The following is a 13854-nucleotide window of genomic DNA, read 5'->3' on the forward strand; positions in this document are numbered from 1 at the left end:
GAGAAACATTAGGTACAAAAGTACAACTGTCTGGAAGCACTCAGTTGCAAATTATGTAGAGGTATCATCAACATTTCTTACAGTTACATTTTTATTCTGAACACATGCAGCTCCAGAGAGTGCTGTGAGAATTTAACTCTGTTTTCTAATCCTTTTGTTTGTTAAGGAATTGGACATGGATTTGTCTGAAATTGTAGAAGATATTTTGAATATGCATGATACCACAAAGGTAGGAATTTGCTGTTCTTTCCTTGTCATTTTTATACCCTAGTATCTTCAGTTTATTTATAAGAAAGTAAAATCTTGTGCTTTCTTTAAAGCAGAGATGTGTCAATGAAAGAATCTCTTTCAAGAAATGTCAGTTTTCCATTAAAATTTTCTACGTTGTTCTGTGAGAAAAAGAACACGTTTGAATTTTATAAGCCGTTTTAATATATGAAACTAAACAAAAATACATAACCAAATGAAATTAATTTGAAGCGTATACTGTTTGCAAGGCTTTGCTGTCTATAATTAATACCAATTTTAAATCTGATGCTTGACTTTTGTTCTGGAGAAACCGTTCTTTTGTTTCACGTTAAAAATGATCTTATGAAAAAAGGGGTAGTGCATTAGTGTATCTTACCTTTTATGCTGTGTAAAGACACATTATCCTCCTATGCTGGAACAGAACTCTATTAATTCAATAGTAACTTATGCATTATCATTATCAAACTACTTTGTTTGCAATAATATTATATACAACCAGTGAACTATATATGACAATATTGTTTCAGAGCTAAGTATCCGTGAAACTATGGAGGCATCTGTCATGACTGTTGTGACACAGAGCAAAAAGTCTTAGTAGTTTATTTTGTGCTTTATAGTTAGCTGTGTGTAAATCTTTAATTATGTTCTTGCTTTTTTGAGATAGTGCCTATCTTCTGCAAACAATATATAAGTTGTTTCTATTATTTCATCCTTTGCTTCACTAATTAGGAAGAGTGTCTGGAAGCTATAAATAATTTAAGAAAAACTATAAAGAATATCTAGAAATGCTTAATTACTTGTTTGAATAGTTGTCTTGCCTGCTTGTACTCCAACAAAGTGGTAGGCAAATATTTTATTATAATTCTTTCATTACCAAAGCAGTCAAAAATACAGCTTCAGTGAGCTCTTTCTTTCATCCTTTGAGGTTTTTATCGCTTGCTTTTTAAAAAAGGATAGTTTATAAGCAAGTGTATAGCAGTCTCACTTCCACAAAGAGTTAAAAAAGAAGACTAAGTCTTCAGAATATGTTTCATAGTTGCATCATGAATGTATTGCTGGAAAGAGCTGATGGTGCAGTCATTCATTACATAAATTACTTAACCTCTCTTCATATGTTAGCTTTGACCTGTGTGAACTCTGGAGAAAATGGCTTGTAAGAAGAGGTGGAATAACTGCCACTGCTGTAAAAATGGCTATGAATTATAATATAAAAAATTCAGATTGATCCTATCACTGAATTGTTGAAAATCAGAAGGTGCTCTGACATTGGTCAGTGTTATGCTACTGTAACTTTAAGCAAGTTATTAAGAATTAGTAGGGCTTGTGTTGTAAGGGAAGAGCATAAGGACTTGATGATCCAAAATAGTTTTTCCCAGCCCACTGAGGAAGGTGGTGGGTTTCTGAATGGATGCAAGTATCTATATGTGCAGAGCTTATTTGGACGATCAAAGTCTTATATCATCTTAGTCTTGTTTGGTTTATCACAAAGTGATTGCTCTGACCAGTCACATACTGCTTCTGCTGGTTTCATGGTTTGAAGAAAGTATGACTACTGCAGTTGGGCATGAGTACTAAATCTGAATGATGGAGAGCAGGAGCAAAGGTTACATGCTGTGCATAGTTCGTCCTCTGTACTCTCAAAGCCTTTTGGTTCTTCAGGTTGCATGTTATGCTAAAACTGGATTTTTCTTCTTTCATTGGATCAGATTTTATTATCAGAGTGGTAGATGCTAATTTTTATCAAATCACTGGCTTTGTCATGCCTTGTATGACACATTAAATGAGCATTTTAATAGAAACGGGTTTAATGGTTTGATGTGTTTTTCCTTCCCCTTTCCTTCTCCTCCCTTTAACTAAGCTTGGACACCTCACTCTGGAGGACTACCAGATATGGAGTGTGAAGAGTGCACTTGCCAATGAATTTTTAAATCTGCTTTTTCAGGTAAGTTTAGAGGAAATTTAAACTTGAAAATTATGGTAATTAACTCTTGAGCTTTTTGCCTGGCCATGAAGTGCAGCATCTGCATTTGTGTCAACACACTTGTAGTTTTGTCTGTTGCAATACGTTATGTGTTTTTGCAATTGTGCATTACCTTGGCGGAATGATTCTCTGTTTGATTATTATTCTTTTCAGTGTATGGAGATGCCTAACACATAATTTTTTGAAGTTAACATAGTGTACTGTTTACAAAATGAAAAGAAATTTCAATGTATCAGCAGTTATATTTTCCATTAGAAAAAGGCTGTGTTCTTAAACAGTTGCTCTTTCAAATCTTTGCCAAGCAGGTGACACAAGAAATGAAAAACGTATAGCTAACTCTTTACAACCACTTTCCCTTTGCTTTTTTGTTAAGGCTGTCTGAGGAACCTTTCATTGCTTTCTTAATGGAGCAGCCCTTGAAAGCTGTGATATCATATCACTATTGTGTTGCAGAAGCTGAGGATTAAGTGTGTACTGAATTTGTTTTTAATTGAGCTTGAATTGGATTTTTATAAATCCTTAAAACAGTCATATTTTAGCGCTGGCTCACTTTGTGCAGAAAATAACCCCCTAAGAGTATTTTCATTCACTGCAGTTTGTTCCTTACCCATTTTCTGTAGTGCTTGATACTCTGAATTTAAATAATAATAATCCTAATGGAGCATTAAAGATTTGCCCTAATTTAGTATTCACCTCCAGCCCCATATGACACTCAGTTCTTCCAGGGAGGGCTGGGGAGAACTAGTGGGCTCTGTTCTCATCTTACAAGTGAAGCGTAATCATTTACAGGGTCAGACTGTAGCAGAAAAGTATTTCATCAGAAACAAGCTGTGTGGGTTTTTTAAAAAATAAATAATTGTTGTGAGAGGCTACCTGAATAGCATACTACTGATTCTCCTGTTTATGACCTTAGACTGCTTTATAAATTGTATTTTGACCTATACTTTTCTATGAACTTCATGGGGACTGAGTGAGAGTATTCTGAGGCCATCAGCTACGCCACAGCTGAAAAGAATAAAATCAGAAAGTTCTGCAAATTCTTCGTACCTAATTGCATCAGGTTTCGCTTACATGGCAACCTTCTCAAGAAGGGCTGTCTTTATTTTTGGACTGTCTAGCATCAAATATCCTATCATAATTTAATATTGATTAACTAACAAGTATCTGTGCAATACTGAGGTAGAATGAATGAACGTTTAATAAATTTGTCTTGACGATGATTACACATGGCAGTTTGGAGGTCTCATTTACAATATTTTTTCTCCTGACAGAGTTGCTACGTTTTTGTTTTAGATTTTTATTTCCTTTGATAACTTTATCCTATGAGGCACCCTCATCTCATGCTGCAGGCTCAGGAGCATACTTGCACAGGATAGAGCCTGCCATTGATTTGTCTGGGCATTTATTTGAATTGTCACGAGATTGTATGTCTCATCTGCAGACAGAAAAGCTAAGTAGTCTGAGTGGAGCGCCTTGGAAAGCTTGACAACAAATGGGTTTGTTTTCAGTGGGTTTAGTTTATATGAAGGATCTGATACTGGTGCAGTGTTACATGAGTTTAAAAAGAAACATCAGAGCCAGCTGTGTTGTGTGTGCTGAAAAATCTGTTGCTTCCCAGCAGCTAATGGCCTTTGTTTTATTCAGAATGTGAAATGGTCTCTCACACTGTAATATAAATTTAAATAAGATATCTCACCAGTCATTAGAAATCTCCAGCTGAGATGCAAATTGATAGCCTCAAAAGAGACATAAGGAAAAGACTATAAATCATGTTATGAGTAGCAAGCAGTTTGAAAACTGTCTCGGAGACAAGACAGCTGACCCTCCTCCCTGCAATGGGAAACAAAGACTCCTGCAGAGTCTGTTTCCCTCCGCTCATCACTCCCTGCCACATGCCCTGTGGCTGCGGAGCTGCTGGAAGAAACCAGCCAGAGACGTCACTGCAGCCAAGGCCAGGATGGTTTTACTAGGGAGAGAGGAGTGAAATATTAGCCATCTGGGACTGCCTTGTGCTCGGAATAAAACCCCACCCAAATCGAGTAGACATCTAGGGGGTGGTGCCTTTTTCTTCTGCATTTCTTTACAAAAAAAAAGCATCAGACGTTCAGAGAACGTTCTACAATTTTGAGAGCATTTTTGGAGGTGACTGATTGGTTGGAGACCCTTGGTCTCTTCATGTGCTCGTTTTCCTTTCAGTCCTTTATATAACCACTACAACCACTTCTCCCCATTTTCTCCCTTTCCTTTTTTTTTTTTTTTTTTAAACCTTTGGCTTATCCTCCTCCAGCAGCTTGCATTCTCTCAATTCCTCATTACCTCCCTCCATTACATAGAGACGTCTTAACTTTTTGTATATCTGACCCATGTCAGTTACTGTGATCTTTCATAGCATGTGCTTCAGACATGAAAATAATGAAAATTCATTTTCTGTTCACCTTAATTTGTCTTGGAGCATTTGACATTCTTGGTATCTTTGTCTTAACAGTGGGAACAGATTGTGAATCTCATAGCTCAAAATACTTCTTTTTTAGTGATTTGTTCAACTTTAGGTAATCTTGCTACATAATTAAGAGTTTTCAGAAAAGTCCCATTAGAGTTGTTCTCTTCTTTCATTTACCTAATGCTTGTTTCATAGTGGTGTAGTTCTTTATAAGAATGACTTTCTTTTTCCAGGTGTGTCATATAGTTTTGGGGCTACGACCTGCCACGCCAGAAGAGGAAGGACAGATTATTAGGTGTGTTTTTTGCTCAGAATCTTAAATGGTTTTCAGAATCACCTTTTGATATTTTCAAAAGGAAGGACTGTAATTTCCCTCTTTCAGCTAATACTTCATGTTGTTCGTTCTTTATGTGCAGAGGCTGGTTAGAAAGAGAAAGCAGGTATGGCCTTCAGCCAGGGCACAACTGGTTTCTTATTGCAATGCCATGGTGGCACCAGTGGAAAGAATATGTCAAATACGTAAGTATAATAATAATAATGTATACCAAATAAGTGATTTCTTTGTATTTGTGAATGTGTTGATGAAAAAAGAGTGGGGAGCAAGTGACGGCTTAACCAATAATGCTTGAAATTAAGCATCTCCTGTCTCTTAGTGGAAAATAATTGTTTTGCTGAATCATTGTCACAAGGTGAGCTTTTCACTATAATTTCCTTAAACTGTCAGCTCTTTCTGTACTTTGTTTCATCATTCCTGCATGTCAAAATACTTTTCTGAATAAAAACACACTCTCACAATAGCACTTCCCTTAAGTCTTTTGATCCATTTGATAATAAAGCTACCTATTTTGGTTTTGACTTTGCTTGGGCCACAAATGCTCGTTGTGTATTTTCTGGAGAAATAAAGGAGGGAATTGGTATAGTTTCATTTGTAGGCAATGATGAAATGTAGTCTGGTACCTGATGGTGATTCAAAGGAGTCCTACTAAAACTTATAGTTGCAGCATGCTCTGTAATACCCTCCAACAAAATATTTAAGTTAAAGCATCCCTATGAATTTTGCAAAAGAAAGCATATTTAATAAAATTAAATTTAATAAAATTTAATTGAGATGGAGATAAATATTCTTTGCAGGTTACTCAACCATGAATGTAGAATAAGTGAAATAAACTATTTCTCAAAAGAGTTTTATATAGTGATAAGTAATCACATAAGTATTTGAGTTGTTTTATAAATACAGATAACTAAAAATATTCCGAAAACTGCAACATATGCATTAACTAACCATGTAATTGCGGTTATTCTTTGGGCACAATGAATTGGACAAATGATGGCTTAAATGCCTGAAATACTAGGTAATTTGATCCTTGTCATAGTATAAGTACTCAGATGTGCACGAGATTTCATATCTAATCCTTTGCATAATAGCGCAATGCTGCTAGTCACTCTACCTACCTCTTGAGCAAACAGAACACTCAGAATTACCCTGAAACTCTATAAATTATTACTGTAATTGCAACATAAATTTTAGTCTTATTTTTATACTTTTAGCTTTACTGCACAGTTTTGTTATTTGTCAAGGTATTATGCTTAGTGATGTGATAAATAGGGGACAACATAAAACACTTTTTCCAGTGTTGTTACAGTGATGTTCATTGCATGGATTTTCTTTTTTCCTTTCTAAGGCTCAGTTAATTCCCTTTTTCTTCTGTTTTCTCATTTATTGATGTTTCTTGTTGTGACTAGTGCTCTAAATTGGGTAGGATTCTTCCTACATCTTGTCTGTAGTGGTCTGGCAAGTTGTGCTTTTGGGGGATGCAAATTTTTTTTCCCAGGCTTATCTTGCCTAAGTGTGAGCCAGATTGCCTTTGCAATGCTGTTTCTTCAAAGGAAGCAAAGGAACTTTGTTGCAAAACAAAGTTAGGGAAGACTTGCAGGTTCGAGGAAAGAATGTTTTTCTTTTCTTGTGCTTTCTGTTCTCATTTAACCATACAAAATTCAACAAGGGCAAATCTTCAAGTATTTATAGTCTGTAATTATAGCTGTCTAAGATGGTTGTCTTTTTATGTATCTAGACAGAGAAAAATAATTCTGGTATTTCACAATTTTTATATTGTGCAGAAAAGTTTATTCAATTGGTTTAACAATTTTGGCTGTTTGTTTCTGCAGATTTTTCATCAGTAGATCTAGAAAGTTGGGGTTTTTTCTATAAAGCTTGTTGTGATATGCAAAAGTGGTCACACAGCTGTGAATGTTGGTGATTGATTTGGCTGATGCTAAATGTCTTTGATATTGGCTTATAATTAACTTTTCTACTTGCATACCAATTTTAGGATGCAAACCCTGTTGTGATAGAGCCTTCATCTGTCTTGAGTGGAGGTAAGAATTCACTCATAGCTGCTGCAGCCAATACTTCAGAACAGGGAGAAGACAAAATGGGAGGTCTTAATTACTTCAGTGCAACAGAAGAAAAGTTTTCAGATAATATTTCTACTGCATCAGAAGCCTCAGAGACTACTAGCAGCAGTAAGCATAACATCTTATTTCCTTGGAGGTTTAATGTAGAACAGGTTTTGAGAAAACTTGATACTGCATGGATCCCTCCAGGCGAAAAGATAACACAGTTTAGATTGCAGAAGTGGCCTACATGTGGATGTCGGTGAATTACTGGGATTTTTTAGTCTGTGGTGGATAAACAAGAAACAGTCTTGTTTAAACAGGAATTCATCTTTTTTGCTATGATTAGTTTCCACAATTGTTTCCAAGATAGTTTTTGTCTTATCATCTGTTTTCTGAGTGGCTCATTCCACACACACCCCCCCCTTCACATAAAGTTGTTTCTAGCTCATACCTAGTTGGTATTGTACTATGTCTTGCAATGAGATGACCTCAAATACTACAAAATGGAAAGAAGCAGAAAAAAAATTTAGGAAAAACTTACTTAAATCACATGCCCTGTAAAACTGTAAGTTTGTGCAGATTCTAGGAGCCATCTTTGTGAAAGAAGAAGAAATTTTAGTGGTGATTTTCAGTCAGTCCTTGTGAGAATTCGAGGTGATGGTTTTTTCCTTGTAAGACAGCTGAGTGTTGCATCTGATATTTTAAAAGCTGTATCGTAAAATTGTAACTTCAATTTAAAGTAGATAAATTCCTGTGATCACTTTTGGGGTCGGGGTTGGGGAATAGAGGAAGAGCAGGAAGGAACACAAGTTTGAGATTAAACGTTCCTTCTTTTTCTTTTTTCTAACCCGAAACTTAGATTTAGTGTTCTGCATAACAAAAGGAGGTTCTATAAGAACAAAAATCTCAGAATCACAGTATCACTAAGGTTGGAAAAGACCTGTAAGGTCATCAAGTCCAACCTTCAACCCAACCCCACCATGCCCACTAAACCATGTCCCGCAGTGCCACGTCCACACGTTACTTGAAATACGTGCTGTTTCAAGAGGAAAGAATCAAAATAAGGCATTATTGCATATATATTCAGGTTTTTGTATAAGATTTTCAAGAGTTTGATATTCAAACATCCAGACAACAAGCAAATGCCAAACACATTTGCTCACACAAACCTAGTTAGGCTGTTTTCAAACCAGTATTTGTGTAAGTATCTGCTTTGGTATTTGGATCTCGTATATCCACTTCTTTACCTTTTCTGAGAGTACTAGTATAGTTGTCACTCTGTAGTTTGGAAGAGCTGCATGTTTTCCTGAAGTATGAAGGACAGCAAACTTCTTCAACAGCCTTTTTTAAAAACAAAAAAAGAGGATACAACAGGTTAACTGATTTATTTGTTATGGACTCATGAACTGAAATAGAGAGATTGTGGTTTTTTTCTTGTATTCTCTTACAGATACTCTTTACCCTGGCACACCAGGGACTGATGTATGTTTTGCTAGGCAGCATAATACTTCGGACAATAATAATCAGTGTTTCCTTGGAACCAATGGGAATACTTTGCTACAACTTAATCCTCAGAAACCAGGAGCTATTGATAACCAACCCCTAGTAACACAAGAACCAGTGAAGGTAAATGCATCTGAGTCATGTGAATATAGGAAAAGTATCTTTTAGCATGCTTTTATCACAGCATTTTATGTGTTGTTTTTTTCAGCTAGTGGCTTAATTCTAAATTGCCACTGCTTTGTCATATAACAAAATTTGGGTTTCTTACTCTTATCTTAAGAGGAAAAAAATTGTGTTCTGTTTCTGAGGCTACTATGGAGTGTTTTGTGAGAAGGGAAACATTCCAAATGTTCTTAAACAGCTTCACAAAACTTACGAATGAAAAAGGCATTTATGAAAACACAACTTTCAGCATTAACTGTAAAATATTTTAACAATTAAACACTTTTCTTCAGTGTTTTCAATCTAAATATAAGAGTTTTTTGCTATTGCATAAAACCAGAAAATAGTTAATTAAATAGTAAAACAAAACTGACAGTTTTTCCAGTATTAGTGCAAACAAAACGTAAAACACAGATGAGCATAGACTGGCTTTCTCTATGCGATATCTGAAGTTGTTGGAGTAGGTGACACAAGAGAGAAATGTAATACAAATTTTATATTGGACAGCCTTCTAGAGAAATAGTAAGTAGTGAAACTTGAGCACTAATTATTGTTGCATTTAAATACCATCTTTCAGTATGAAAAGCAGTTGCTAATTGCTACTTAAAAGTTTTTTAATAATTGAAAAGTGTTCTGTGTTCATGAACTAAAATCGTTGTAGCTGTATACTATTTTTTCCGCTTGAGATTTGATAAAATGCGTTTTTGTTTAAAGGCTGCATCATTAACAATGGAGGGTGGAAGATTAAAGCGATCTCCACAGCTAATTGAAGGAAAGGACTACATAATGGTACCAGAACCAGTTTGGAGAGCACTTTACCATTGGTATGGAGCAAATCTGTCGTTGCCCAGGCCGGTAAGTTGTGATTATAGACACTGTTTACTTGCCATAACCACCGAGATAATATAAACAACCTAATGTGCTGAAGCTTTTACCAGTTGCACAAGGTAATCCTTTGTGGTCATCTCCTACTTCATCCAAAATGGATAGTCTAAATGAAAAGTCTTGAAGACCAAGCTGGGAAAAAGCAGGCTTGGAAATGGACATGGATAGGAGGAAGTTGTGAATATTTACCAGAAGGCTGCAGCACAAACCCCAGGAGATACTGCAACAGGGCAGAAGTGCTGCTCAACTGATCATGATTGCTAAAGCAGACAAAAGTAAACTTGAGATCAGTTTAAAAGACTTGGCATCAAAACACTTATCTTTAAAAGCTAAGATAAATTTTCAACTGGTCTGCAAAACCAATAAAATTAAAACTGGGACACCTGCAGCTTTGAAAATGCATTTCTTCTCTCTTACAATTTCATGAAGTGGGGGGAAGGTAACAATTGCTGTCCTTCGAGTTCAGGGTCATAGAAAATACAATGCACAAGATTTGGTGAAGATCTAAAAAGCAGCAAGAGTAGGTATTCCGAAAAAGAATTTGCGTATGGGCATATCAGCTTTTGAGTACTGCACAGACCAGTTAAGCTGTGCATTTATCATAAGCAATTCCTCAAGATATAGATGGTAAAACTGGGTTGGCATCTACTATCTAAGGCTGAATCAGCATGATTCTGGTTAACCATGTTCAGTGCTAAAAGCAAAGACTGGTAATCTCACCTGATGAACTCATCCAGTCAGGCTCTTCTTTTAATTCTTCAGTTTTGATTTTTTGTTGCAAGTATTAAGTATCGTGGCTGTGTGAATACCAGTTGTTATTTTGAGCAGATCACATATTCAAAGTACGTTCTTTTGTTCATTCTTCTTCTAGGATTATGATAATTGCCTTTATTTTTTCTAATGAATAACTGAAAATCTTACTGGCGAGGCAAGTGATGATCATTCACATTCTTCAGCACAGAACCAGTAACACTCCTCCAAACTTATGGAATACTCATTTGTCAGCAAATAATTCCTATGTAGTGAATTTTTACATTTCTTACGTTTTACAGTAAGCAGAAAAGCCAATGTATCACAATAAAATTGTGATATAGTTTTACAAACAATTAACGTGTTTCCACTGTGTAATAAAAAAGGTATTTGCAAATTGGTAATGCTGTGTGTTTCTGTCAACAATTATCTAGTTGCCTGTAGTCACTTAAAATCTTGCAATGAAATTAACTAATTAGAAAGAGCCTGTCAAAGGTAAGGTACTATTTGTACTTGTTTGCATAGAAGTTTTGTTAAAAGAAAAAAACCTTGAAGAACTGAAATTCACTTTCTGTAACTAACACTAGGATTTTCTACATTAAAGCTGTAATATCTTTAATGAAAAATAATTTTGGGCACAAAACAGAATGTATTGCAGAATATAATTTTCAAATGTGAAAGTGCTATATATTAAATGGAATTGACTAAGTGGAATAGTAATTAGTCGGTGTTATCCTAATAAGATTTTTTTGGTTGCAGTTAAAACAGCAACAGTATTTCTGAAAGAGAAGCAGTAATTATACAGCGATAGTCGTTAAATCATGTAATTTACTCGCAACTTATTCAGCTATCTCTCTGTTTCTTTGTGTGTAATATTGCAAAATGATTAACAGGTCATAATCATTTGGAGCTAAGGCTGGCATGCCTTGAATTGTTAATACTGAATTTATAAAAAAGTAGGCTGATGTTAGAGGCAGGGAAAATTGAAGTCGTTTTCTCTTAGAGGCATTGGAAACTTTCTTGAATTTCTGTTGAGTAGATTTATTCCATATAGTGGTTGGTTTGTTCTGTGTCAGGTACTCTCTTACAGAAGCTATGCTTTAAAAAAGGAAGTGAGGGGATTTTTTTTTTTTTTTTTTTTTTTTTTTTTTTTTGATGGTAGCAACAGAGATTAGGTGGTTGGTGGGTGTCACAAATATACAGTGTCACAAATGGGAGAGAATTAGCTGTGTGATTTTTGATGATTTGGTCTGTTAGCCATAGTACTGGCAATTATTTTACAGTGAAGAATCACTGGCTTCTGTTACCCTCCTCCCACACATTCTCCATGGAAACAAGCATCTTTCATGATCCAGAAAAGGCCACATCTCTTTATACACAGCACAAACTACTGTGCTTGAGATTTTTGCAACAGGGTCATTGAAAAAGAGACCTCTATTCAGAATGAGAGAATTTTAGTTTGGGTATCCTGTCTGCAAAAAATATAAATAATGTATGCATGAACTTCAGCTTTCCGGTCCATAATTAAGGAATATTTTGACACTTAGTTATTTGAACATTCGAATTCTTGAAGATCATTTGATTAATTGCAACCACGTGTACAGGCACTCAGAGTCCCAGTCTCCCACCCTGCAGTAGGGACTATTATGTTGTTTCTTTCCAGAAAATGTCATCACTATTGTTTTTGTTGTAATGAAATTTAATACCATGGCACTTTGGTGCATCATATTGCTTCTCACAACTTCAGCTGAGTGTTTTCTTCTGCTTCACATGGTCGCAAAAATAATGAACTTTCCTGCCACTTATGTATGTCTATGTTTGGGTGGATCTAGATAGCAAAACCTGCCCAAAAAATTATGACTGAAAAGCTGCAAGTCGTGTTCTGGGGTAATTTCAGCTTTTTCTGTCAACATATCAAAATGCAACAAAAGTAAATTTCAGTCTGCTCTTACAATATGAAGGTTTTAACTCAATCCTATAGTTCAAAAAGTTCAGAACAAATGTCTTATTCAGCATGTGTGAGTTTTTTTCAACAGTTGTGAAACTTTTATATTGAAGTATACACTGAGTAGAATTAATGAGGTTCGTTGTAAATTCACATGTATTTCAGGAATTATAAAAATGTTCTTTCCATGGTGTTGTACAGGAAGCTATGCTCCACTAAATAAGGTGTTCACTTTTGACAATCTGCAATTAATAAGCTTCAAAAAGTGCTTAGAAATCAGTAAATTGTTATTCCTGTGGATATTTGCCTAAGACCCCATAAGAAGTTCAGAGGATTTCTCCTCTCCTAGTAAAACATAGTTTATTTTTTAACCATCTACTTTAATCATTACTCCCTGTTCCTGTTGGGATGTCCTACACGTTTGGAACAGCAGTCTCTAAAATGTGTTTTAAACATCTTTCCTAGGTGATCAAAAACAGCAAAACAAATGTGCCTGAACTAGAGTTATTTCCTCGCTATCTGCTCTTCCTGAGACAGCAGCCTGCCACTCGAACGCAGCAGTCAAACATCTGGGTGAATATGGGTATGATGAGCCTGAGAATGTTTCCTCAGCATTTACCTAGAGGTAACTTAAGATTGCAGCAAGAATACAAGTGCGCAGTTTCTAAGCAAGCGAGACCCACAGCTGTAGGAGCTTGCTGCCACTGTGCTTGTACACCAGCTAATCAACTGTAAGGCACAATCAGCATTTGGTAAAGATTTAAAGGCTTCCCTCCTATCTTCTCTTGAAAGGAAGAGGCGTGAGGGAGCATTTTCAGTGAAGTCAGTTAAATCGCGTAGTTACTGCAAATAGATTGGTGAGTTGAAAGTGAGAAGTGAGCACTGCATAAACTGAACAGCTGAGAAGGGCAGATCTGAATAATCCTGTTGGTGTTAATTTTGTAGCCACAGAATGCATGCATCTGTGCATTGGGGTGGGTATGTCTATCTGGTAGTACGGTGGTATAATAAATTAAATCATTGTTCAGCCAACTGGTTCTGAGTTACTTGGGCAGCTAGGCTTTAATGCCCAAAATTATTTAGTACTCTTTAGAAAGGGATTGAATTAATGGAATATGAAGACTGTTACTTGATGCGGTTTGGAAAGACAATTCAGTAGAAAGTGTAAACAATTAAAATATATGTGCCATAGTTGTGGTGGTAATGCTCACCAAAAGATTGTACGAGTAATGGGCTATAAGAATAATCTTTAGATTGCAGCTTCACATTTCAGCTGAAAAGTGTTGCAGGATTTGTTTGAAGAAACACCTGATGTTCGCATGCATGTGCATTTGGCTACGCACAGATATACGTATGCATCCACAGTAACCTATATGCAGAAATGGGCTCACCTGACTACTGAAAATTAAATCCTTTAGCCTTACTAGTGTTAGCCTGTGTTTAAAAATCTCATGCAGATGCTCAGTTTTTCACTGCTTTGGTAGAATCTCAAGCTTAACATGTAGATAGTGGCTGCCTGCTTGATCAAGTTCCGCTACAGAA

The 13854-nt window shown here is 35.9% G+C and overlaps 1 protein-coding gene across 1 annotated transcript in view; it reads left to right on the forward strand.

The window, feature by feature from the left end:
- USP32 (ubiquitin specific peptidase 32) overlaps positions 1-13854 on the forward strand; it is an 80934-nt gene that overhangs the window by 48961 nt on the left and 18119 nt on the right. Inside the window, exons 9-16 of the mRNA XM_059829268.1 lie at positions 167-229; positions 2108-2191; positions 4904-4965; positions 5087-5189; positions 7001-7193; positions 8518-8693; positions 9447-9587; positions 12778-12895. Of these exons, the coding sequence (XP_059685251.1) occupies positions 167-229; positions 2108-2191; positions 4904-4965; positions 5087-5189; positions 7001-7193; positions 8518-8693; positions 9447-9587; positions 12778-12895 (940 nt within the window). The remainder of the gene's footprint in view (positions 1-166; positions 230-2107; positions 2192-4903; positions 4966-5086; positions 5190-7000; positions 7194-8517; positions 8694-9446; positions 9588-12777; positions 12896-13854) is intronic.

The sequence above is a fragment of the Gavia stellata genome, chromosome 25 (assembly GCF_030936135.1).
Source record: "Gavia stellata isolate bGavSte3 chromosome 25, bGavSte3.hap2, whole genome shotgun sequence".
Classification (NCBI taxonomy): Eukaryota; Metazoa; Chordata; class Aves; order Gaviiformes; family Gaviidae; genus Gavia; species Gavia stellata.